Source organism: Pezoporus flaviventris, unplaced genomic scaffold (genome assembly GCF_033815535.1).
Source record: "Pezoporus flaviventris isolate CSIRO_AGI_PZ_B2104156 unplaced genomic scaffold, CSIRO_AGI_Pfla_v1 ptg000001l, whole genome shotgun sequence".
NCBI lineage: Eukaryota > Metazoa > Chordata > Aves > Psittaciformes > Psittacidae > Pezoporus > Pezoporus flaviventris.
The window spans coordinates 32,633,215-32,660,904 of NW_026892549.1; the positions used below are offsets into that span (position 1 = coordinate 32,633,215).

The 27,690-nt window shown below is 35.7% G+C and overlaps 1 protein-coding gene across 47 annotated transcripts in view; it reads left to right on the plus strand.

Moving 5' to 3' along the window:
* Nucleotides 1–27,690, plus strand: part of KCNMA1 (potassium calcium-activated channel subfamily M alpha 1) — a 491,027-nt gene that overhangs the window by 261,859 nt on the left and 201,478 nt on the right. For 26 of the 47 annotated variants that reach the window (XM_061450601.1, XM_061450608.1, XM_061450928.1 and 23 more), the window contains exon 4: nt 24,623–24,716. In XM_061450601.1, coding sequence (XP_061306585.1) covers nt 24,623–24,716 — 94 coding nt within the window. Of the gene's footprint in view, nt 1–9,592; nt 9,617–24,622; nt 24,717–27,690 lie in introns of all 47 variants that reach the window. The other 21 variants (XM_061450666.1, XM_061450643.1, XM_061450649.1 and 18 more) reach the window with 1 other exon arrangement.

The following is a 27,690-nucleotide window of genomic DNA, read 5'->3' on the forward strand; positions in this document are numbered from 1 at the left end:
AACACAGCAAGGTCTGGACCAATTGCTTGGAATTTTTCTCATTGACAGGGGCAAGCTGCATTAAAAGAATTGTTGAGCTGATTGTCTTATTTTTTTATCCTTAGTCATAATTAATACAGCTGTCAAGCGCAAAAAGTTTTTGCACTGTAGGCAAAGTTTGTGCTTGTCAACTACACAATCTTATTAGTAAATGGAAAACACGGTATTGGGATGAGATGATGACCCCTGGTGGTACAAGAATGAACATGATAATGGCAGCCTTCTGGAATTTTTGCACCAAAGCTCAATAATGAGTGGATGACTTTGATTAATCCTCCACAAATAAGTTTTCTGACTGCTTGTAACATAGATAAAACTTGGGTTTATGGACAGACAGAGTTTTGTACGTAAGTGACTAACAGTGAAAAGTAAATCAGAATTATTTGTATTGACTGGGATTGTCACTAACAGGTTTGGAGAGATGAAAATGAACCTACCTGTGTAGATTAATCAGTGGAATAACCTCTCAGGCAGGAGATAAATGAAAATAAATGACTTGCCTGCAGAAGAATAAAATCTGTTGAGACTAGCCTAATATCAGAAGTGTCTCACTCAAAGGCTACTAAGTGATGAATATCTGGATCTTTCGTTTTTTTTTTTTTTCTGTGTGCAAACAAAAAACCAAACTAACCTCCAAGGCTGAATGCCTCCAGAAGACAAAGAGGACAGGAAGGAAAGAACAGAATATTAAGTCTAAAATTTTAGTGAACAAGCAGACAGCTATGGGTTAGTGGTAAAGAAATGCCACAAAAAAAAGAAAGGGGGGGGGGGAGGGGGAAATAGTATACTTGGCAGGTGGACAACATTTATTTAAAGACAGATTTTTCATTTGTTGAGTTTTAGATCTTAAAATTGGCAGACATTACACTGAAGATTGCTTTTTCTCACATTTTTCAAAAGCAGTCTTTGGATTTATATTCTTCTTGGCATCCAGAGAGGGCAGCAAGAAGGCAATACAGTATGAAGAAAAGTCTGTGAAGTACATATAAATGCATGTATAGTACTTAAAAAAGCCTTTCCCAAAGGAACAGTTACTTGCATAGAAACAAAATTACGCAAGGAAACATTTCCATGCAACAAAATGTGGTAACCCACAATGAAAATAGACGGTAGCATGGCAGTAGCCCTGCTAAGCAAATTAATATTCTGAGCATTAACTTCACAGCAGGTGCCTAGTAAAAGTCCATGCAGGTGCATAACTATTTATATAAATCTTCATCTTGATCATAAAGAATTCTTGAAAAGATATTTTAGTAGAGGAGGAGAGGAGTTCAATGGTGGTTTGGTAAAATAAATAAAATAAGCTTTAATTTTTTTCAAACTACTGATTTTGGTGAAGAACTGAAGCTCATAATGAAATGAAAAACAGCAGATGGGAACCTGGAGTTGGGAAGTACTAATTGCTGGCACCACCATCATGATACATTGATCAGGAGATCACAAGATGAGTTTTGAAAACTTGGAGTCTTACTAGCTTAAGCAGAACTATTAATAGACTGCCCCTTTCTGCACCTCCCTGTTTTCTAAAGGGTTGTTGCACTGCTGAAGGGGACGAGGGAAGTATTAGCCTTGCAGTATCATGCTGTCATTGTGGAGAGCATGGCACTGACTCTCTGAGTAGGATCTTGTCTGAGAAAATGAGAAAGGAATTGAGCTCTCTTGCTCAAAAGTATTATATCCACATTTTCACACATACTTCAGTACAGAGAAGAGTAGCTGATCTGAATTTTAGGTAACAAAAGGAGAAAATATAAGGGCTGTTTTTTGTTCTTTTTTTTCACAGAACAAATGATGATATTTGCAGTTAGTTGTGACATTACTGACATAAAAGGGGAAAATGCAGCGAATAGTTTCAGTCTAGTTTCTGCCAGGGAATTGAAGTAGGTAAGCAGTTTAATTATAGAAGAGATTTATTGCATGCAACATTCTTTCAAATGTTGAAGCTATCATGACCTTAAGTATATTTATACTAGATAACTGAATGTCTGCATGGTTTTGTTTTTGTGGTTTTTTTGTTGTTTTTTTTTGTGGTTTTTTTTGTTGTTTTGGTTTTTTTTTTTGTTTTTTTTTTCCTTGTTTTTTGTTGTTGTTGTTTTAAGGCTGTCTTCCTTTTTCAGGAAAAGGAAAGCTTCAAGGTGTGAAATCTGCAATGTTTCAAGTTACATAGGTATCTGGAAGATTCTTTAGAATCTTCCATGTGCTTGGTAGCACATGATTTGAAATGTATGTCTAAGGGACTGCAACAGTATTTTCTAATAATAATAGCTTCCTGAAGCATATGAGAAGATGAGGTGCACACTGTAAAAAACATGCTTTTGATATCAGGTTTGACAGCAGTCTTCCACTGAAAAAGTAACTTCCATCAAACAGCATTTGTAGTGTAGAGCTTTATAGCTCTAAATACCCAAAGCTCTGTGAGACTCAGCTTATCATCTCAGTTCTTTGGAAACTTATACTGAAGATTGCAGATACTCTGTAGTGAGTATTCAAACAAAAAATGAATGGTGGCAGACAAAGAAAACTTGGTGGCTGGGAAAAAAAGTCCTTAGAGTAGCAGATTTAAAGAGCTTAATCACTTTGGTTTGTCTAGAATAGGATTGATGTGCGATTTGATTATACTGTAGTAAGTATCTTTGTGGAGGAAAGTAAAAGGCTGTTTAATGTAATAAAGGCTTGACAAGGGTCAAGCTGATTCTGGACAAGCTGAAATCGAAAATAAGGTGTAAAATGTTAGTGTGAGTGACTGCCCACTGAAATATTCTATCAAGAGAAAATGAGGACTTCTAATCTCTGGGTTTTTCATGTTGGGAATGATTGTTGTGTTTTTTTTTTTCCTGAAAGATGTACTTTATCAAAACATAAATTATACTTCAGTTAAAATGCCAATACTTCCTTTAGAAGTAAGCTGATGAATTTCAGTGGCTTGTGGTGCACAAGACATCCAGCTAAATTCATTAAGAATTTCCAGTTGAATGCTTACCTTTGGATCCTACTGTCTTTTCTTAATACTTCTGTGTAAACAGTAATGACAATCTGTATGTCATGGAAACATCTATCTGGAACTCAGGTATCCAAGATCCCCTCCCTTTTCAGGATAGAATATCTAGAGGCAGGAACTGTAGAGAAGTGGAGCTTGTGCCTTCTAAAAAAAATTTATTTCCTTTTTTTATTCTACTCATAAAAATCAGAGGGGAAAAGCCTTACCTGCTCTGCTTGTTTACATATCTAGGGTAACTTGTAAATGTAGAGCTAAGATAATTATAATGTTTTGTTCCTGTTCTGTTTTAGCTTCTAAAACGCTTTTCCTCTAGTCTCTCAAATGTCTGTTGTATGGCAAGTACATATCATGCAAGGATAGTGCATATAGGCAGGACTAAACTGGTTGGTGTTCCAATGTAGCCCAAATTTATTTGAATATGTATTTTAGATAAAGAAATTACTATTTTCAGTCATATGTAGAATTTTTATTTTACAAGTCTCCAGATGCATTAACTGTTCATACATTTGTTTTCACAAGTACTAGTATCTGTGTTTATGATCTTAACATGTGAAATTTCTATATACAAGTCAATCTACTCATCAATAAAATTATAACAGACTATCACATCACCTTCTATGGACTTCCATCTGCCTTCTCATAAAGTAAAAAAAAAATAAAGAAAATTGAGTAACTTCAGCTCAACAGATTTTAACTTTGTCAAATTGATTGACGAAAATAAGTGAAATCCCTCACAGAAAATACTGACCATGAAAATTGCTACTCATCTGGATCAGTAACCAATAATGTTATATTAACATAATAGCAAAAAAGTCAGTCCATTAGTACATCATAAACCTTTTGTATAGTTTTTTTTACAGTAAACTGGAAGGTAATGCAGAACTTAGAGCATAGGTGATATATATTTCTATCATGTAATTTATAGTAACGTAATTAAAATTGTTAGTAAAATGTAGTTAATATAAAAAAGTTGAAACATATTTTAAGTAATTTTAAATACCTCGTAGGCTCTTTTATTCTTCAGCTAAATATATTTGCTTTAACTCTTTCATTTGTTTATCTTAAAACAAAATTTATATCTGTCCCTGTACATTCATAATACGTAGTGTAAAATGTCTAGACAGATAAGTTTTTTAAATATGCGTGATCCTGAAGACAGAGACACCTTTACAGTGAAAGAGACACCTTTACAGTGAAAAAATACACTTTTTTGAATGGAGTGTTTATCTGTTCATCCAAACATCTGTATGAAAATCCAAAATATTTTGATTCCTAATTATTGTACAATGTACTCTTTAACATAAAATTATCCTTCTGCTCATTATAACTGCTTGTTACTAGTAGGAGAGAAAGGCATAAACAATTATGGCAAATGGCCTCTATATGCGAGTTCAAAATCATTATGACACTCTAGTAACTGAAAAATTCTTCATACTTTTCAAGTGCACGGATTATTTTAGCTGTGCATGTCTTTTAAATATCTATCCCTCTTCAGTTATGCATTTCCATAGTATTAAATTCTTAGACATTTTTTAACTGGAGTGTTCCTTGGTGCATGTACAGCATAGTAATGCTGGCATGAAAACTTTTCTCAGTTTTTCTCAAATTGATCAGAGGAGGGGATTTAAGATATTTTATTTTTTTTTTTATTTTTTACTTTTGTCCAGAGCTGCATTAGTAATACTAATGCATTTTGGGAAACGGAATAAATATGTGCAAAACAAAAATATTTCTTGAATAGAGCTAGTATAGCTTTTTAAAGTACATGAAACTGCAAACCTTGATACTTACAGAAGCACAAAGGTTGTTCCATATCTGTTTATTTACTGGTATGGATCTGAAGTAATGTCACAATCAGCTGGAGAGCATGTATCATAGAATGGTTTGGGTTAAAGGGACCTAGTTCCAAACCTCCTGCCACAGACAGAGACACCTTCCGCTAGATCAGATTGCTCAAAGACCTGTCCAACCTGGCCTCAAACATTTCTGGGCTTGGGGCATCTAGAACTTCTCTGGACAACCTGTTCCAGTGTCTCACCACCCTCATAGTAAAGAATGTCTAATCTAAATCTACCCTCTTTCAGTTTAAAACTATTCCCCTTGTCTTATCACTACATGCCATTGTAAAAAGTCCTTTCTAGCTTTTTTTGTAGGCCTCCTTTAGGTATTGGAAGACTGTTACAACATCTCCAGTAAGTCTTTTCTCCAGGCTGAATATGCCCAACGATCTCAGCCTGTCTTCATAGGAGAGGTACTTCAGCCCTCTGATCATCTTCATGTTCCTCGTCTGGACTCACTCAGCAGGTCCATGTCCCTCTTACATTGGGGGCCTCAGAGCTGAATGCAGTACTGCACGTGGGGGCTCAAGAGAGGGGGAGTAGAGGAGGAGGATCACCTCCCACAGCCTGCTGGTCATGTTCTGTCTGATGCAGCCCAGCCTATGGTTGGCTTTCTGACCTGCAAGCTCACACTGCTGGCTCACGTTGAGCTTCTCACCACTTAACACCCCCAAGTCCTTTTCCTCAGGTCTGCAACAGTAATTTCACCAGACTGGCATGACTTCTCAAACATGGTAGATAACGGCTTGGCAGCTACATTGGATGCATCTCACCAGGTCGCAGTCTTGTGCACCTTCAGATTCCTTAAATGACCTTGAACGTGATCTTCTCCTACAGTGGGCAGTTCTTCATTTTCCCAGTTCATGCCATTGTCTTCTGCAACTTGGCAGAAGTGGAATACATCTATTTGTGTTTCAACTTGTGTTTCCTGCGGCCATAATTCACTGTCAGATAGGGTGAATATAAAGGCATGCCTGTCGTTTATAACCTCCAATATGTTACTGCCATTGTGTATAATAAATACAACCCATTTTAAGGCCTCAGGGATACATGCAAGCTGCTAGGAGAGGCTGAATGAATTACAGAACTTTAGTTCCAGGTAGACTGTGTTCCATTTCAAAAAAGTAGCTATAAGAGAAGGAAGCCCCTGTGGATTTATAAAGCCAATATAATTCTATTCAGCTAGTGCCAAGATTTACGGCACTGATAGGTTGATGATTCTGAGTAATGGAGTTTGGAGATGATTTTCTCTAGTATTCAAAATACTAATTCTTCTGGCTATCCAGAGTGTCTTCTTTTTAAAGTGCATTAATATTTTATTAATAACTTTAGCTTTCCATTAAGCAGTTAAAATAATTTGATAGGTTCTAATTGAGTTTTCTGTATTATAGAATATAGAGATAACTGATAGTGAACTCCTGTGCTGGCTACCTATTTTTCAAAGCAAAAAATCCTGTGACAACAGTTTTACAGTAATTTTATTTCTAGTATACCACATGATATAATGTAAATGTAATAATAGCGGTTGATACATGTTTTTAATGTTAGAATGGTTGCAAGTCTTCATTGTAATTGTCAGGCTTAAGTGCTTCCACCATAGGGAAAATAGATTATCCATAGTCTGTTTTTTTTTTTGTAATATCACTTTATGAGTAAGCTAGTTTTTAGTAAATAACAATGAAATTATCCCTTGACATTTTCTGGCAATTTATACTTTTCATTAGAAGTATAGGTGTGTTTTATTGAACTCCTTCTTGAAGCAGTATGTGCTACCATGCATAGTAAATATTTATCAGTCTCCTTGATATAAATCTTTAATTTTAAATGCAGTGAGCTTTAATGTTTTGACTGTTCTTTCTAGGTTTAGGAAAACGAGGGTGAATTTTTAATTATATCTTTGTACCTTTGTTGAATTGCAGTTTCACTTTAACAGCATATCTGACTAAGAACAAGGAACTGAATTTCTGATATGTCAGTACAATGTGCATAGAAAAATGCAATGTATACATTTCATAGAATATGGACTATGCAATGAATTCTTTTTTTCAAAAGCAGTCAGGAATTTCAACCATCAGATGTCTTAAAAAGCTCAACTTTTAGTTTTAGCAAACAAGCAAAAATCAAACAAACAAAAAAGACAGCAGCTCGCTAATGCAGTGTTCTCTAGATTCTGGAAGCTTAGATGTACTGAATTCAAGTGCAGGCCAGGACATCAACATGTTAGAAACCTTCCTCTCCAGTCAGAGACAAAAATTCTTGTTGCCATAAACATTTTCTTCAATACAAATGAGCAATAAAAATAATAAAGACTAAAGGTTAATTATCAACACTAATGGTGTTTAGGCTTTTCTGTATTTGTAAGAGCTATGAAGCATTTAAACAAGTGATCTAGAGATGTGAAATCATTGTTCATGCAAGTTTTCAGAGCAGGTTAGACAAAAGAGTTCTGAATACAAGTGAGCTTTCTATAGTAAGTTAGATCACTGAATTTTATTATATTCCTACCAGTTGTAAGTTTTTATGGCATTTTTTGGTCACTATTTATGCAAGGCTCCATCCTATATCCTTAATTCTGTATGTGAATATCTAGCTGAGATCCATGGAGTATATGAGCAGAAATGTTTACAATGTTGAGACTGTAGTTTTACCCATCTCATTTCTTTGCTGTGCATCTTAGTATGCTTAAGAGAAACAGAAAGCTAAAATCAGATGCCCTATTTTGCCAGACAAAACTTTGCCAGTAGTTGGTTTATTAAATGGAATTTCATATTCAGGGACTGGGAAGAACTAAACTCCAGGGCAAAATATCCCAGCAATTTAGTTAAATTTGATAGCTCTGGTCATTTAGTTTCAACAGTACAGTATGCTTTACAGTGATTATAATTTGCAACAGACTTGTACAAACTACATAAAGTTTGTTATGACTTTTTTCTAAACCAGAAGGGGGAAACTTTGACCGTTTTTGTTTTTTTTGAAATTAATGAGTTTGATAGCTTCTCTCAAGCTGAAGCAGAGAAACTTTTCTAATGTGAGGTTGGTTTGTAGCAACAATCTGAAAACAGAAGACTGAATCTGTTCTTGCACCTGTAACATCCTACCCTCCTTGTTAAATAGCATGTAGTGGCCAAAAGTGGTACGAGTCACGGCTATAAGTTCTGCCCTTGTGAAAAGGATGGAAGTGTTTGGCTGGAAAAAGGACATGTATTTTACTGTTTTAGTACAGCTGGGGGTTCTATAACTGGAATATATAATTTTTGTTTACGTGTCAAATTCAAAAAGTTCTGACAGGTTTTTCTACAAATCCTTTGTGATATTTCAAGAGGTTAGAAAATAATTTTTACTGTCAATTTAGCTGATTTTATTTTGATGTAAATTTCTGTGGCAATGTGCAAAATAAAAATATGAATATTTCAAAAAGCTATCAGCATATAAACCCAAAAATACTGAAAGCAATAGTTCTGCAACTGGAATAAAAATAGATTCTATTAAACTTTATGCAGTAACTGAAATTTTAGTTTTCTTGATAAAACTGTTTTGGGTGTTCCATGAATTGCCATCCTGCATAATTAGTTTATATATTTGGGAGCAGTGATAAAAATAACATGACCACTTACAATTAAATGTAATTAGGAAAAATTGCAAAAACCCAGCACAGCTGTTGAAAAACATGAGGCAAACATTTTTGTAATGGAACACATATAATAATGTGTTATAGTTACAGAATCATACTTTTTTCATTGTCCTTCTTCCAGGTCATGTAAAAGAGAGGGCTTACAATCAGACTGTAATTTGGGATGTGCATTCTCCAAAACCCCACAATACCTAAGAAAGCTTGTGTTTCTTTCTTATTAGTTGGTGGAGATGTTGTTATCTTGTTGATGTCTTATGTGAGTGTTGCATTAAAATAAATTACCTGGTCAACTATTTCTTTCTGAGCTTACTGGAATCAGGGTATGAAGTACTGGGCCTAATGTGCATGACCTACAGCAGGCTAGGTGGTCACTGTATTATTCATGGCAGTTTTGCATTCAGAACAACTATGAAGGTGAGTAAGGTAAAGGCAGTTCAGAATTACCACAATTTCTGAAAAAAAAACCCCTGCTTTATTCCGTAGAAAGATGTCTTTTACTAGAAAAGCAGCAGAAGATGGCTGAATAAATCACTGATATAAATTAATCCCTTATATTGCCTGTGTTCATTCAGTCCAATGCACTATGCATTCAAATCAGTGAAAGCTGTGTGGTTTAGATCCTGTGCACTGCATTGAAAAAATCACCTCAACATCTGTGTGTTTATTGTCTTCAGTTGCTCATCAGTTACTGAGCACTATGGACATTTTGAAATGACCCTGTATCTCATTATTTCATCCATTGTTGTGGGTATTTTTTTGCAAAATACATTGAAATTCAGGTTTGCTTTAAAAGCTCAAATGAGATTATTTTGAATGAAGTAACAAAATGCTTATTGAAAAAGGACCGATTGGATTTCAGACTTGTTACTGTAATCTATAATTCCTCTTCCCTTTCTCTTTCTGATCCTTTTGTCCTCCTCTACAAGCATATCTCCTCCTTCTAGTCCCCCGTTGTTCCCCTTCTCCCATCCCTCCCATGTAATACTGGTGCTGTGTACAGTATTTTGTTTGCAGTAGTATAAACATTTTCAGCCTGTGACCTCATTGCTGAAATAACTCACCTCTTTCATATCAACTCTTACCTAGGAGCCGTACAGCAGACTCATTGATGTAGGTTTTTTTCTGCATGGCAGCCCAGGCCAAGCTGTGGTTTCATTGCATGATGCAACTTCACCTTTTTTGGTTGTCAATGGGATTAATGATAATCTATTCTTGTATTGCCTGTGCATGCCAATGTGCTTACCATAATGGTGTATACACTGAATGCAGTCTAGAGCATTAAGTGCATGAAATGGAATTTTAAAAAGCCATAAAATTAGAAAGTTTGAGCAAATGTAAAGTATGCTTAGCATTTTATAGAATGAATAGGGCATATGTATCAGGCCTATATATTTAAAATTTACGGAGTATTACAGTAGTTTATTGACCAGATAGACAATTGCAGTGTGGTCAAGATGTGGGAAAGAGTGTACTAATTATTCTGTTGTGACAATGGCTGAACGATGCCAGTAGTGTTCCTAAAGATAAGCCTTTCCCTTCTGCCAACTTTGGCAGCTGGTGGTAGTGAAAAGATTACACATAACCATTTAATAAAAGTCAAAATTTGTGAAGAATTTTGAAATGCTTTTTTATGATATTAAATTAAATAGTCTGCAAAATAATTTAAAATGAATTGATTTGCAAAACAAAATGAAATTTCATATGAAGAATTCTTACGCTGCTCTAGATTTCTTTTATAAATGACACTGTGACCATCCTAAGCAACCTGTTATTTACATGTTCTTAAATGTATTGAAATAAATCTTTCATTGCCACATTAGAAGATATGATTAAATGCTAATCCTATAGTTATCCTGATGAAATGGCACTTTGGAAAGTGAGTTGAAACACTGTATCCGATCCGAACACAATTTTGTAGTGCTGTTGATGAGTGCGAATGTTGAGTGTATGTGTTCAGATGTTTCATTTCATGCTTTTGGGGGGTTAAAAATTTATTTACAGATTGCAAATTAATACATACATATATATATATATATAAAGCCAAGAGATGCTCTTACTGTATATTATTAAGCAGGTAACTGAAAATGTGCGCTATATTCAAAAGTATAAAGCAAGTAATTTCTATAACTGTTGTCATGCCACTCACATGCTAATACTGTGCTGCCTTGAGAATGTTGTTTTTTTTTTTTTCATGTTATTCCTATATTCCACATAATGACAGTTAATTTTTTTTTTTTCTTATAAAGTAAAAATCTTTTAGGGACTGTAAAACTGATCAGAGGTCTACCTATATGACAACATGAAGTCATTCCTTCTGAAATCAGTGCAAAATGGATTACTTCAGCAGTCCTTTTGACTGTCCAGTTGCTCAGTGTGTAAGATAACTTACACACCCCTTTTTATATGCACAGCGTCCAGTATAAAAATGTGTTTGATGATACAATGCAACCCATGTTGAGATAGTGTTAGAAAAAAAGGCCACGATACATTAATTTTTAACATCATTATAATCCTTTCCTTACGTTGATGTAAAGTAGTTTGATATCAGGCTTGGATAATTTGAGCAACTGTTGCAGGTGTTGGCAATACCTTATTCCATTTGTTAATGGAGATGAAGTGACTGCTCAAAAAGAAAGGCATAGTGTCAGTAATCTGCTGAAAGGGCTTTGTCTTTCCCATTTAGAAAAGCCACTGTGATTGAGACTGTCACTAAGGCTCCAGGCTAGTTTTCTTGTCTGAAAAGTGGAACTAGGAAAGAGTCGAAGTATTTCTTTAATTTCTTCTTTGTCCGTTTAAACTGTTTCTGTTCTTCTGCAAAGTAAATGTGGTTATACAGTGAGTCTTTCATAGTGTCAGCATTTTGCCTTGAGAATATGGTAATTTGTCATTAAGACAGTCCTGGTAAATAATCAGGCCCCACAGCTGGAGCAGCTGTCACATGAAAATTTCTAAGTGGGGAAATTACTAGATTGGAGTTATATGCATGTGGAAAGTAAGCTGAACCAGAGGAGTATATGGGTAGAGAAATGTGTACGTTTGCTTTTTTACTTTAAAAAGGTAGGTGCTATAAGGACTTTCCAGGAGTCCCAAGAAAGAAAAAGGGAAACTGATAGAAAAGACTGCCGTGTTTATAGATACTGGGAGTGAGTGTTACCTGGATCATGCTTGTAGTTGGTTTAACATCGAGGAATTCAAACACATATACTGTGATGCTCAGCATATAGTCAAACATCTCAGATGGTTAGTCTTGGTAGTTGCAAGAGGTTTTTTACTTCAACTCGCTTTTCCTATTATTCCTACTAAAGTGGAACAAGTTTAAAAATAAGGCTTGTGATAATTTACAGGGAGCTAGATGCGTAATAGTTTGGATTGGGCGTAGTTGAGTTGCATGACCTATGCACCCTAAATGTATCTTGCATATTTAACGACTCAAGTGCTTGAAAGGGCCCTTAAGCTGATGGGATACATGGTGCTATAATGTCCTCATGAGGAATAAGAGAGAATCTGATAAAAGTTTGCTCAGGACTAATATATTTCCTGTTTTTATGCAGATTGTTTGAAGGAGTGAAGGTACATGGTTCATGTTTACAGTTATGCTTTCATTGGAAATATGAAACAATATATATTAGGATTGCTTTAGAATTACCATCAACACAATATGGATAGCTTTTTATGGTTAACAACAGATTTGGATGCATGCACTAAAAAAGACTGATGAAAAAAGCTGATCCAGTAATGTAATTTCAAGTTTCTACCCCTTTGCAGTACTTCTGGCTTTTATTGCTCAGTTATCTACTGACATTAAAGTCAAATAATAAACTAGTTTATTACTACTCAGTAAAAACTAGGTAGTAGCCAGATATTTTCATTAAAGTATTGCAGGAGGGAATTCCAGAAAAAACAGTCAGCTGAATGAAATGGAAATATTTTAACACTCCAATTTATCTTGTGTTTATGAAATTTTCAGTTAGGGTAGTTGAATTTAGACTAGATTTCACAGGACAAGATTAGGTTTTTAATTACAGCATGTAAGAAAGCAAGATACATATGGAAAAAATACTCAAATTCACCTGGAGGAATTTGTTATGCATATCAAGCAGAATATTAGACCTCAACTTTAGGATGATATGCAAAAGAAAAATTATTAATAATCTTAATTCAGAGTCAAATAGGACTCATTTTTTAAGACCGTATGTGTTTTTTTCAGAGTGCAGTCATATGAGGGAAATTTTTAAAAGTATCAAGAGAAGGATAATAAAATGCTGAGATGAAGGACTAGTTGGAGTTGGCAACTGACTATAATGGTGGGCTGTTGAAAACTGAGGAAAGAGGATAGCAAATGTGAAAAAAACACCTTAGGTGTTTTTAACAGAGAGTAGCTGCAAAATAGAATCACATAAAATCAAGCAAGAAGGAATCTCAGGAAGCCACTCTTCATTCTTCTGCAAGGTAAGAGTGGCCATACATAAATTTGTTCAGACACTTACCTTGCATCAATGGTTTGTAGGTCCTTTCCTACAGAAGGAGGAGTGCCATGTGTGTCAATTGTTCTGCTGACATACACAAATGCAAAGACTATAAGTGGTCCATATCTCTTATACTTAAAAGCATTTACCGCTGTTTTAAAAATCTGAGGTTTGGCATTCTCCGTAAAGAACCTATTCCAGTGTTTAACTATATTGTAATTTAGGAAGTTTTATTTTTCTGGTATACTCCTCACTAACTTGATCCATTTCATTTTCTCAATTCAGTGTCAACATGGGAAAGGTATTAAGTATTCTTTTTCAGAATCATATGACATGTTTGCATTTTCATGTCACCAATTATTGTGTTATCTAGAGTAAACAGAACAATTTATTACTCCTTGATACAATTTGATAAAGAATATTCAAGAGCAATTATATTAAATAATGACTAAATAAATAAGAAAATAAAAAACTAAGTAAGAACTAATAAAAGGTGTTATTATGAAGTGATACATGCAAGAGTGTCAACCTTAGTAAACAGGGTATGCAGTTTAACAGAATCTTTCTGTAATGCAGTCAGCATACTAGATACAACTGAGGTGGCTTATTAAATATTGTTAAAAACGTAATATATTGGTTGAAACTGTATACTGGTGTTTCTTTCTTTAATATGATAATAGTTGCACACAAAACCCTTTGATTAAAAATATTATCTCTGGCTTTGTTGCTCTATCATTCTCTTAGAATTGACTTGTCATCATGGTGATTGTTTTTTTCAAGGTAATGGGGTACTCTTTACAGTTGCCAGTGTTCTCAGTTTATGGTAAGCAATTAGCAAATCTTATGCAAAATAAAATAAAATTTTCTTCCTACTTACCTATGTGGTTCTCATTAAACCTTTTCAAATGCAATTATCAAAGTAGGATGATAATCTTAATGGTGTATTTTGAAAAAAAGTGCATGCTCTGTCTTCTGTACAGTACTGAAAGAACTTAGACTTATGGAGATGGACTCTGGGCCATTAACTTATGCCTGTTGTAGCATTAAGTTCCTGGTCGTTTAGCAGTTCTGCAGGAATCCTCCTTTAGCTTTTGTTTGTGATATCAGTAATTAGAGAAGACATGCTGCAAGCAATAGTGAACATATACACCCTGATGAAATTAAGAAATATGCTATTTTCAGTATAAGCAATTTTTATGTGTGTATTTTCTGCATATTCCAGCAATTCAATATAAAAATGTAAGTAAAAGTTTATTTTTATCATACTTGTGTACCATTTTATGTTTGGGCTGAACTATGATGTACTTAAAATTCATGAAAAACTTGAAAATGAAAAGAAACCTGACAACATTATACTGATTTTTACCAAGTTGTATTAGATAAAATTAGTTATTTAGATAAAATAAGTACTAATGATATTACCTGACTGTCACTTGGTATGTTGTCAGTTGAAAATAGCTCTGTAAAAGTCTGTAGAGTTATGCCAGGCAAAATATTTTGCTTCTGAGATGGGCATCAGTAAAGTATGCCTTTCTTCTGCAGTTGTACCAACTTAATTTGGCTCTTTATTTCATACATGGATATCACAGAAACTAAAATTAAGAGTCTCTCTTTCTCACTGGAAGACATTCTCTATCTCACTTTCTAAACTGAATTAATTTTGCACTAAAAACTGTCAAGTCACATCACTTAAATGTATCTTTAAATTTAAAATAAGTTAACATTCAAAGAAAACAAAAAACCCACCAGAAAACAACAACTAAAACCATCAAATTTTTGTATGCCTGTTCTTTTGCACATGATCTAGAAATGTGAATTAATCATAAGGAAAACCAGTATCTCTACTATATGATACTGTTGCAATGTTGTAATGATCAATCTGGTTTTGTTGTTGTTTAGTTCTTCTGACAGTGGTTTCTTTTTATTGAAGGAGTCTGAGAAACCTGTTAATTCTACCCCAAATTAGTCTAAAGTTGTAGAAAGCATCTGTAGAACAGATGAGTCATGGTGCATTTTTTTAGTTAGGTTAGAAATAGAAGGGTAATAATCTAATACCTGCTTATGATCTGTCAGAGTCTGAAGAATAGCAGATGATTTTGTGATAGAAATTAGGAAAGGGAAATAAGGACAGGCACTTGCATTGTTCCTGCTTTTTTTCTGAAAAGCAGTACCTATGAGGTGCTTGCAATTTATAAGATCTAGATTAAGCAATAGTCTAGGAAATCTTGGAAGATAGCTTAATTTCATGTTATTTGGCAGTTCTGTCTTTTATTTTGATCAGTTTTATATTTTCTTTATTTACTTTAAAATTGAACAAAGAGAATACTGATAATGTATTTCAAAGATAGGTTCATGTGTATGAGCCTAAGACCAGCAAAGCATTTTCAAAAGCAATGTGAATAAGAAAGTTGCATGTTGAAATGAAGAAGGGAGGCCATTCCATATGTACACAAGGCAGGCATGGAGATGGAAACAAAAGACAGTAAGATAGAGTAATCCGAAACAAATTCATCGCATACTGAAGTTGGGAAGTTTTTGTGACTGGAAAGGCAGATACAGTTTAATTCATTAAGCAAAAGAGAGTCAGAATAGAGAATTAAAAAAGGGTACTTATCAAAATCCTAAGGAATTATGCAGGAATATATATCTGATGCCTTTCTTCAGGAAAAGGAGGATAAACTAATAGGCAATATGGATTCCATAGAGGAGGAAGGTACAATAAAAAAAGGTGAGAGACAGACAAGAAGGCATGGGCAGCATCTTATCTATTAGTATAAAAGAACTTGTGTTGGGAGCAGAAAATTCTTTGTGTGTGTATGTGTTGGTGTGTAGGAGAAAGTGTTAGTTAAGGATTTAGACATAGGAGGTTGAGTGGTCAAAAAGGATTTAAGTCTATCTTTATCTGTGACAAGATAAAAAGATTCAGGAAATACTCACAACATCCTCTTTGGCTATTGGCTCATAACTATCTGCAAAACTGAGTGAGAAAAGGATTGTTCCTCCTTCACTCACTAGCTCCAAGTGCACAAAATCTCAGAAAATATCTAACTCCCATGCAGTTGTGTGGATCCAGAAATTTAGGACTGTGATGGCAGATTGCAGTGTACTTCTACTATTGGCAAAGTGGGTCTTCCTCTTGACTTCAGTAAAGCACTGTTCTGATCCAGCTAGCTGCACTTCCTGTTTTTTGAAGGAAACCAACTTTTCCTGCATGTCCTTCAGTGCTGGCTGAAAATGCTAGTTACAAAACTTCCCTTGTGGTGAACCATTTAACGTTAGGGGAGGGTGAAGTAATTTAGAAGGCATTTGACATCAAAAAATTAATGAGCTTATTAATGTTATGACATGGAGGCCTTCTAAATTGAGTTAATTGCCAAGGCCTCTTCCATTTTGAAGATCACTACACATACTGCAAGAAAATACTTTTTGTTTTCATATTGTGGGGCTAGCTTGGTTAGTAAATGAAAGGCGTTGAAATAGGAAAAATAATGTTATGCCTTGTCATTCTCTGAGTTGTTTGACACCTTTGATTCTTACTTAGTCTTGCTGATTTTTTTTTTGATAACAGTGTTTGTTTCATGATGTTGACACTTGATAGGCCTCCATGTTTATAATTTTGCTGTATGTTCATGCCTGTTTCAGTAAAGAAGATTTTAATTGCTTATGCCCTTCTAAACTGTACATCTAAACTATAGTTAAAGAAACAGAAAGTATTCTGCATTGAATAAACATTGCTTTTACTAAATGATACATCTGGCTTTTCCCTTAGTTTTACTTTAGTACTGTATCACTTAGACACAATTAAAAAGCCTAACAATAACCCCCCTTTTTTTTTTGTTGTATGTGTATTAAAGGAGTATTGATGGACAGTGTCGTATCAAATTTGTGTCAAACTTGTTTTTTGCTCTAAACTTTTTAAAATTGGGTTTGATCTATAAATAAACTTGAGGGAATTCAGTATTACAGAAAAGCTCGTATTAAACAAAATAGTTTGGAAAAAAATAAAAAGACCACACAGTTTTATGAACAAAGAATATTGATACATATCAACTGCATTCAAACATAATTCAAAATTGAGAAGTGAATAGAGTGTTTTCTGATTATGAGGTACTAAAGAGCTTCTAAATATTGAGTGGATTCATTTATTCATTGGTGTTTATATTTTAGAAGCTTCTACTCATATTTCTATGCATAATTACAATTTCATTTTAAAATTCATTCTTATCAATGGACATTCCATCTGATAGAAAATGCACATTTTAGTGGTTTTCATATAATGCACTATTGTGCAATCTAAAAACTATTATGAGCAAAAGAAATGAAAAACTTGTGATCAGTTTGTCTCAGACACATTAATTTTGAAACAATTTTAAATTTGAGTTAATATTAAGAATTCAAATGTATTTTATCTAATTTCAATAGTAGATTTAGCTTTTACTCCACCATTCAGAAGACAAATATGCTTCTTTCCAAAAATTAGAGTTATAAATTAGGAAAATACTCTGAATTTCTGAAAGTTTCAATAATTTCTTAAAGAGCCCAAAATGTAGCAGCAGTGGTACGATATTTACATCAGTACTTTCCTGAAGTTACAATAGAGGTGATTTTCTTTTGTGGCAGTTCATGAATACTTTACACAGAACTTATCTTCAAAACGCTTGGCAAGAAGTAACTAAAATAATATGTCTTAAAATTAGCCTTTTACATTTTGGTATATAATTATGCATAGGTAAAAATTGGCATCCATCTTAGCCCTTGCAGGCCCTGCCATTAAAAAGAAAAAAGAAAAAGGGCAGAAACATTAAGAGCAGATTGTCATGACATGTGCCAGAAGTACAGGACTCCACTTCCTTACACAGAAAGAAGAACTGTAAATTGCATATTCAAGTTATTTCAAGAATGAAATGGGTGTGCACAGCCTTTCCCGTTATTGTGGGGAGCATTTTATGTAAAATCATCCAGATAGACATCACTATGATTGCAAAGCTGGCCTAAAGTCTGAACAAATGTAGAATTTTGTCTCCTTACTTCTGCTTGGTCATAATGACAGTGATTTCACTGTGGCACAGATTGATATGTGATGCCAAGGCTTTAATCTGAAAGTGGAAATGGACTTTACAGCTCCTATCAAGAGGTGAAATGATAAAGGCAAAAACATTCAAGATGTTTTCAACTCTGTTGCAATTTCAGAATCCTGGAAATATTCAATGAAGGCTTCGTCTTTGGAAAGTTTCATATTAATATACTCATAGAAATAAGTAATTTCAGAAAACATTAAAATGCATACTATTTTTTGCCCATTCATTTTATGACTATTCGAAGAATAATCCTAGTAAAACCATTTCAAAGGCATTAAAAGCATTTCAAATGAACCAGATATAAGTAAGAATAATAAATACACAAAATAAACTTGCGACAAAAATTGTTATTTAAGCAGCAGGAAATTCTTTTGAATTAAGCAACAAGGGGTTTGTTCTTTTGTAAAGCTGTAGTGAAAGTGTCATATAAAGAGTTGTCTTCAGTGTTGATTTCAAAAAAGATTTAAGTATCCTGGGAACACCTTGTCAAAATTTTTCCCCATCTGTGTAAACTGGAGTAATTTTGTTATTTCTCTTGTAGTTGCTCTTGCTTGCTGATCTAGTTTATGCCTATGATACCTGTGTAACTGGGCTTTATAGCTACTAGCATTGCTATATAAATGTTGTAATAATAAACAGAATGAATAAATAGAAGTAATGGGAAACTGAAATGAATAGTAGTTTTTAAAGAACAGGAGAGTGAAGAAGAGAATTAAGAGAGTGCAGTCCATGCCTGAAAAATCAGATATGGTTCTGTCTTTATTACAGAGTAGGCTATGTCCGCTGTTACTTCTCCAGATGTTACTTTTATATTAAACTGTAGTACAGTTTAATAAAAATGCAGCAAATGATTAACTTTGTAAATTGTAAGCTTAAACCACAACACCTGATATAAATGTTGACCTGAAGAAAACTGTCAGTCTCCCATACCTTGCATGTGTAGCCCTGCCACTGTTCGTAGCATTTTATGTAATTTTATTACATAACATAGATGGCAGGGCAAAGGGGAGTTATAGTCCTTGATAGATTATCAGCACAATATCTCTACATTAAGTTAAATAAATTTGGTGCTATGAGTTTTACTTTTCAAAACTCAAGAAGTCAGGACTACAGTGGCTGGTTTTAATTTTTGTGTAGCAAATTAAAGATGCTCTTTCAAAGTACAGATAAACATTATAGAATTGTAGAATCATTTAGGTTGGAAAAGACCTTTAAAATGGTCAAGGCCAACCATTCCCTGGGACGCCTGTTCCAATGCTTGACCACTCTCTAACTGAAGAAATTTTTCATAATATCCAGTCTAAACTTCTCCTGGCAAGTTCTTGGGGCTATTTCTTCTTGTCCTATCACCTGTTACTCAGGAGACCAACCTACCTTGCTACAACCTCATTTCAGGTAGTGCAGAGAGTGATAAGGTCTCCCCTGAGCCTCTTTTTCTGCAGACCAAAGTCCAGTTCCCTCAGCTGCTCCTTGTGAGACTTTTTCTCCAGACACTTGCTTCGTTGCCCTTCTTTGGACTTGCTCAGTGTCTCTCTTGTAGTGAGGGGCCCAAAACCGAACATAACATTCGAGCTGATGTCTCACCAGTGCTGAGTACATGTGGACAATCACTTCCCTAGTCCTCTGTGCCACAGTCTTTCTATTGAAAACTAGGATGCTATTTGCCTTCTTGACCACCTAGGCACACTGCTGGCTCATATTTAGACATTGTCATCCAATACTCCCAGCTCCTTTTCAGCCACGCAGCTTTCCAGCCACTCTTCCCCAATCTTGGAACATTGCATGGGGTTGTGGCTAAAGTGCGGGACCTGGCACTTTGCCTTGTTGAACCTCATGCAATTAGCCTGAACCATGAATCCAGCCTGTCCAGATCCCTCTGCAGAGTTTTCCTACCCTCCAACGGATCAGCACTCCCACCCAGCTTGGTGTTGTCTGCAAACTTACTCGATTCCCTCATCCAGATCATTGTTAAAGGTATTAAACAGAACCAGCCACACTGCTGTGCCCAGGGGAACACCACTTTGAGCTGTTGGCCATCCAGCCAGGTTTTTTGACACAGTAAGAGCACACTTGTCTAGGCCATGATCAGCCAGTTTCTCCAGGACAATGCTGTGGCAGTGTCAAAGCCTTCACTAAAGTCTAGGTAGACAACGGCCACAGCTTTTCCCTCATCCGCTAAGTGGATCACCTTATCATAGAAGGAGATAGATTAGTCAAATAGAACCTGCCTTTCATAATCTCATGCTGACTGGGCCTGATAACCTGGTTGATCTGTATGTGCCATGTGATTGCACTCAAGATTATCTGCTCCATAACCTTCCCAGCACTGAGGTCAGACTAACAGATCCATAGTTCCCTGGATTCTTCTTCTGGCCCTTTTTGTAGATGGGAGTCGCATTTGCTAACTTCTAGTCAACTGGAACCTCCCTGTTTCGCCAGGACTGCAGATAAATGATTGAAAGTGGCTCAGTGAGCACTTCCACCAGCTCTATCAGTACCTAGGTGGATTGTATTTGGTCCTATAGGCTTGTATGTGTCTTGCTCTGCAAAGAAGGACCTGGGGGTGTTGGTTGATGAGAAACATGATCCGGCTTCAGTGTGGTGCGCTCACAGCCCAGAAAGCCAACCGTATCCTGGGCTGCATCAAAAGGAGTGTGACCAGCAGGTCGAAGGAAGTGATCCTGCCCTTCTACTCTGCTCCTGTGAGACCTCACCTGGAGTATTGTGTGCAGTTCTGGTGTCCCCAATGTAAAAAAGACATGGAGCTTTTGGAGCAAGTCCAGGGGAGGCCACAAGGATGATCAGCAGGCTGGAGCACCTCCTGTGTGAAGACAGGCTGAGAAAGTTAGGGCTGTTCAGCCTGGAGAAGAGAAGGCTGAGTGGAGACCTCATAGCAGCCTTCCAGTATCTGAAGGGGGCCTATAGGGATGCTGGGGAGGGACTTTTCATTAGGGACTGTAGTGACAGGACAAGGGGTAACAGGTTCAGACTTAAACAGGGGAAGTTCAGGTTAGATATAAGGAAGACGTTCTTTACTGTGAGGGTGGTGAGGTACTGGAATGGGTTGCGCAAGGAAATTATGGATGCTTTGTCTTTGGCGGTGTTCAAGGTCAGGCTGGATGGAGTCTTGGGTGAGATGGTTTAGTGTGAGGTGTCCCTGCCGATGTCAGGGGGGTTGGAACTAGTTGATCTTAAGGTCCTTTTCAACCCTAAGTATTCTATGATTCTATGATTCTAAGAGGTGTAGCAGGTCACTGACCATTTGCCCTTGGATTATGGGAGCTTCATTCTGCTCCCTGTCCCTGTCTTTCAGTTGAGGGGGCAGGGGACCCTGAGAACAACTGGTCTTACTATTAAAGACTGAGTCTTAAACTATTAAATACCTTAGCCTTTTCCTCAGTCTTCATAGATGTTTCCTTCTGCCTCCAAAAAAAAATTCTCCTTTAGCCCTCCTTTTGTTGCTAATTTATTTATAGCAACCTTTTTTATTGTCTTTTACAGCAGTAGCCAGATTAAGTTCTAGTTGGGTTTTGGTGCTTCTAGTTGCCTGACCCTTCTTCCAAAGGTCATAAACTCCTTATTTCTCCTGAGTTCCAGCCAAACCTCTCATTTCAGCCAGTCTAGTCTTCCTCCCAGCTGGCTCACCTTTTGGCACAAGTCTCCTGTGACTTCTTGTTCCTTCTTTAAAAATGTCCCGCCTTCCTGAATTTCTTTGTCCTTCAGGACTGCCTCCTGAGAAAGGGGCTCTGTCAACCAGTCTCCTAAACAGGCTAAACTCTGCTCTCTGGAAGTCCTTCTCTTGTTGACAAACAACAGGTCTAGCTGGGAACCTTCCCAAGTTGCCTTCCTCACCAGCTGTCAGGAAGTTTTCTTCCACACATTTCAGGAACCTCCTAGATTGTTTCTTCTCTGCTCTATTGTATTTCCAGGGGATATCTGCTAAGTCCCCCATGAGAACAAGGGCTAGCTTTGCTCAGCTGCTTACAGAATATTTTGTTTGCCTCTTTGTCCTAATGTGATCATTAAGCACAACTAGAGCTCTGCAATGAATGACTATAAACTCTTCAGAAGGGATAGGCAATGAAGAAAAGGTGGTGGGGTAGCCCAGTATGCTAGGGAGTGTTTTAATTGTCTAGAGCTTAATGATGGTGATGATAGAGTTGAATGTTTATGGGTAAGAATCAGGGGATAGGCAGATGTCACAGTGGGAGTCTTCACCACAGGGACTACCCAACCAGGACAAAGAGGCAACAAACAGGAGCTAGAAGCCATTGGGCAGTAGGAAAACTATGACATAGCTGTCATTTCAGAAACATGGTGGGATGAATAAATAATAATTTCTTTAGCCTCAGTGACATGCTTTTCTGCCAAAATAATCATTTAAAATAATAAGGAAAGGACATAGTGTTTGCCTTTGAAATTGATAACTAAGAAATGGAGAGATATCTGAAATGGAGGATGCTTTAGGGGTATGATCAGCAGAAGTTCTGGTCTTAAGTAAACAAAAGTCTAAATCAGGATTGTGGTCTACTGTGCTAAGTGTATTGCAAACAAGATGAAGATTTATTATGTATTAACTAATTTGCCATATTTTTAGGCTTTGTAAAGGACAATGGTACAAAAGTACAGTTGTTAGCTACAACTTTTGCTAACCTTATCTAACAATCATGACAAACACCACGGAAAGGAAGGTAATGAAGCGCTCTCTAGCCTAGTTAGAAATCTGTGCAGTTTCATTAGCTGCAGTGAATTTCTTCTCCTTTTACAGAAACCTAACCTGGAATTAAGTGTCCAAGTCTCTGTACTGGTGCAGGGTTGTTCCTTCTGCTTCTGCTTTACTTCTTGTGATTTCTGTCGGTAGGGTGCATAGTGACTCAGTGTGTAGCCTACCTTATTTTGACAAAATTCTTTTCTCTCAATAATGCCATACAGAAAATGGTCCTGTTGTGGTTTTAGACTACATCCACTGTTTTTATAGCTAAAGCTGTATTTGTAAAGTATGAGGTGCTGTCTGCCGTCCTCATGTGCTAACATATGCTTCTCTTCCCTTCTGCCTGTTTTTGTGAAATTTTATTTGAACTATAGCAGAAATGTTTCATAACTTCAATGTCTTTGCAAATAGTTTTTTAAAAATCATTTAAATATAATTTCCTATAGCACTGAAGCTTCTTAAAAGATAAAGCTATTGTACATCAAGGAGAATTTTGCTGTATACATTCATGCATCTAAAGGCAGGAAAGGGCATGCTGTACTTACCTTGTTTGACCTGTAATGTATACAAGGAATGGAAAATTTGGCTGCATGTGTAATGACCTGGTAGCCAGGTAATTTTCCTTATGCCTTAAATTAGGTAACCAACATTCATAATGCATAGAATCTTGCTTGTTGAGCAGTCTAGCATTATATTTTTCAGAGCTACCACTATACTAACTGGTATGATGCTCACATTGAGTGATTTATTTGACCTGAGAAGCCAAAAAATTTCTTTCCTCAAAGGATGTTTTCTGGGGCTCCAAATGATCTAGGTTCTAGTTTTTCACTTTATTACAGTCATGATTAATACATGATCATTTGCAATATATGTATCTGTATATATGTATATATGGTGGGACATTATGTATATATAGTATATGCATCAGCATATATTGGAACATGGTTTTCACTTTGGTCTGTGATTTCAACATTGTTCTGTGGCTTCATCAACCTACTTTAGAGACCTCACAAATAAATCACTAATCATACTCATGAAAGTTATCTCTTTTCTTAGATAAAAGTATATTTATAAAGTACCAGTTTGTATAGAGTATGCTTTGGACATGTCCCACTGTTAAATAAAGCATAATATAATAAGCTAGAATTTGCAATGGCTGCCTGACATACACAAAGGTATTTTAATTAATCTGCATGCAGAAATTAACCCTTAGAGTACTGCTTCAAATACCTCAATTTATTTTGTTATTTAATTTTACCAGTGGGCTATGCTGCTTTTCTACTCAGTTCATAGTATTGTGAATAAAGTACAATAAATAGCCATACACAAAAAAGAAGTGAGAAAAAGGAGAAAAAAAAACCACCCAAAACCAACTTCTTATAAACAAGGGATTCTACAAGACTAAATACCACAGGTTGCTAATGGGTAATGTATTCCTCAGCAACTACTTTTTTTAAGGTGTTGTATTATGACATGAATTAAAACCATGTAATGTTTAGCTGAGGCTTGTTAGGTTTCCTCCTAAAGTATCATAGGTATGTCTCCTGTAGAAAGAAGTCAGTTCTTTAAGGGTTAATGAGAGGTTAAGGAATCCTGAGGTATTATCCCGCTTGTCCTTTCTTAAAGGTACCTGCATGTTAATCCTCCGATATTACCCAAACAGGTGAATATAAAGACTGTATGAATGACTAACAGAATGAATGAAATAATTCATTTGAAATGCTTGCTTGTATCTTGTAAAAGACTGGAAAACAGAAATGTGATTTCTGAATCAAGGTCTTTAATGAAATGCAGAAAAATCTCACGAGAGTAGGAGCTTGTATATTGACAATTTACTCTGGTTTCTTTTTCTTTCAAATAGTCCAATAGAATCCTGCCAGAATTTCTACAAAGATTTCACATTACAGATCGACATGGCTTTCAATGTGTTCTTCCTACTCTACTTCGGCTTGCGTGTAAGTAGTATGTCTTTGATGTCATGAGTCAGGGAGTGAATATAGCTGTTAGATGGGAGTATTTCAAAACAGCCTAGATTTACAATGGCTGGACAAAATTAAGCTGATTTCTAAAATGCATGAGCGAAGAATTTGCTTGAGGGAATTTAGGTAATAGTAATGAGCATCTAAGGTCACTAAGGAGACCAACAGTTTATAAGCTGTCTGTTCCAGAATATTCTTGTGTGGCAGAAAGGGAAAACTATTATAATTCAGTGATGTTGAAGCTAGTTTCAGTGTTCTCGATAGAGTGGTAACTACCTCAGCAAGCCTAGTGAATACTTGATCTATTCCTCTACTGCTAGATATGTCTTTGACAGTTGAAGGTTGAGATAACAGCTGGTAGAGCTGCTGTATTCAGTTTTATGCACATCTGCTTTCCCAGACTGGTAATGAATGTTTTGAGGAACTTGAAATACTAGCCAATATGCTAAAGTGTTTATCATTGGAATTAACACTTTCTGAAAATTAAGTAATGATGGTTTAGGATCTAAAAGTTGGGACATCTGAAAAAGGTAGGCACTGTTAAAAGTTTGGGCCAGTAACGCTTGGAGTTCAAGCTGTTGGGTTTGGGGAATTTTATTTGTTTGTGGTTGTTTTGTTGTTGTTTTATTAAAAAAAAATAAAAAAAAAATGAAAACTAAAAAAAACCTGAAACATAACAGGACTAGCAGGAAAACCTCATTTGAGCAGAAAGTCTGCCACAGTGGTCTTTAAATTTGGTACAAGTACTGCCTCCTGAACTTTGTCCATTTTGTTCCTGAATCATAGGAGCTTCTATGTCACAATGATAGTTGAGTTCCTCCTATTTCACTTCCAACCAACTTAACCATCCTTTTCTGATGATCCAATGAGGAATTTTGTTGCAAATCTAGGTTATTTCATTACCTAGTCTAGGTGCAGTCTTTGGCTAAATAGATAAATTCCCTCAGTATTTGCGCTACTACGTACACATTCTAAGCTGTATTTTAGAAGCATACAGTGTAATAGACCCTTATGCTTAAGGATCTGTGGGGCTTTTGTAGTGTCCACTAGGCCTGCAATATAGGTTAACTTTTTGACATCACAGGTTCAATGCATAGTACTTGTGAACTTCCAAGTACCCTTATTTTAGAAGTATCCAAATGCTCTGGAAATTTTGTGCTAGTGATAAGGTTGTATGTTCTTACTAAGAGAGTTAAAATTACATGCTGGCCACACTTACTCAAGGCAGTAACTTAGGCTACATTATCAAGAAGCAAAGCACAATAAGAGAATATACAGGGAGTGGATGCTAATACTGTGATGTCCACTCTGCATGTTTTTTGGAAGGGGGAGAGACTTATGTAAAGTCCACTTGGATCCTGTGGACTGAACTCACTTTACCAGTTACAGTAGGTGAGATGCACTGCCAGAACCCCTTTTTCAGTTTTAGGTTCAACCAAAACAAATCTTTGTGTTACCCAAAACCACTTTGTGATGCAAACTGAAGTGCGGTAAGTGGAGATGATAAGGATTCATTTCAGATTAGTACTCCTTATCTAAGTTAAAGTGCTAATATACATGTAACTTTAGTTCTCCAAGAGTTCTGCTGAAACAAACAGGATTTCATAAGGAAAAGTTGGTACTTTTGGAGTAAGTAAATATACCAAAAAAAATTGGTACTTTTTTTGAATAACTGGATCAATAATGAATTTGCTAGATATATAATAAGCATCCGTAGCTTTAGCTATTTTACATTTTAACTTTTTTTTTCCTCCTATAAATATCTCCTGTGTGGACTCACTTGCAAAGTGAAGATTTTAAGAAGTATTTTGAAATCTCATCTTTCTCCGCCTGCTCTCCCTGAAATGATGTTGCAACTAAAATCATATAAATATTACCTTATTTTCCGTTCTGAAAGATGTCTGTGTTCAAACGTACATATATCCATTTTAAAATTTTTATTGACTAGTATCCAACTATATGAGAACTCAGAAGTCAAGTCTGCAAGCTGCTGATGAAGAATAAGTCCAAATTGCAGGATTTAGCACATAATCAAGCAATAGTGTCTGGCAGAGATACGGCAAATGTAGAAGTAATCCTTATTTGGAAGTGACAGAATTGTACTAGTGCTTCTGGAAGTGCTTCTTCAGGCATTGTAGGATTTATTCTGTAATGAAATGGGCTTTTATTAATTGCTAATTACCTAAATGAGTAACTGTTCAAATACTTCCACAGAAAAGTGTGAGTGGCCTTTACACTCAACGTATTTTCATTGTTGAATAACACACTTTAACCTTTTTGAAAGCCTAAAGGTTGTGCCCTATAGAAAGATAAAATGCTGACTAGCACACATATTGCAGGTTATGAATGTATTGATCTGACCTCTTAGAAAGCTTTTAGTTCCAAATATACTAAATTCAACAGAATGGAAACAAAAGCTTCTGGGTGTTTTTCTTCAGTTTTCATGCTGTTAAGTTGGTGCAAAGTAATACAGACTAACAAAAAGTCAGTTAAGTTTTAGCTTTGGGTCTTCACTGAGGCAGATGCTGCTCATGTTGCCTATCTTTTATTTAAGTATGATTTCAACACTCTTGACATCAGTAGATTCCCCCTTCCAATACTATAGTTGGGATTCCAGAAAACTTGGTATGAACATTATCTGTTAAAGTTTTAAACTCATTCTAAGGCTAGGAGATTAAGAGAATATCAGTGTTTGCTTTGGAAGAAAGACAATGGATATTGTCTGTAGTTCAAAAAATAAAAACACTGTTTTGAAATATGTTTTAGTTTTGAAATAGTCCAGGGTTTAAAACTTACATGAGTAAAACTGCTCCATTAAATGTCCTCATGATGCACTAGGTTTTTATATTTATTTCTATGTTTAAATTTCATAATTATAGAAAGCATATGTTTTACTTATTACTTGCATGTGAATAGTAATTTGACCTTGTTTAAGCACATAGATGAATAG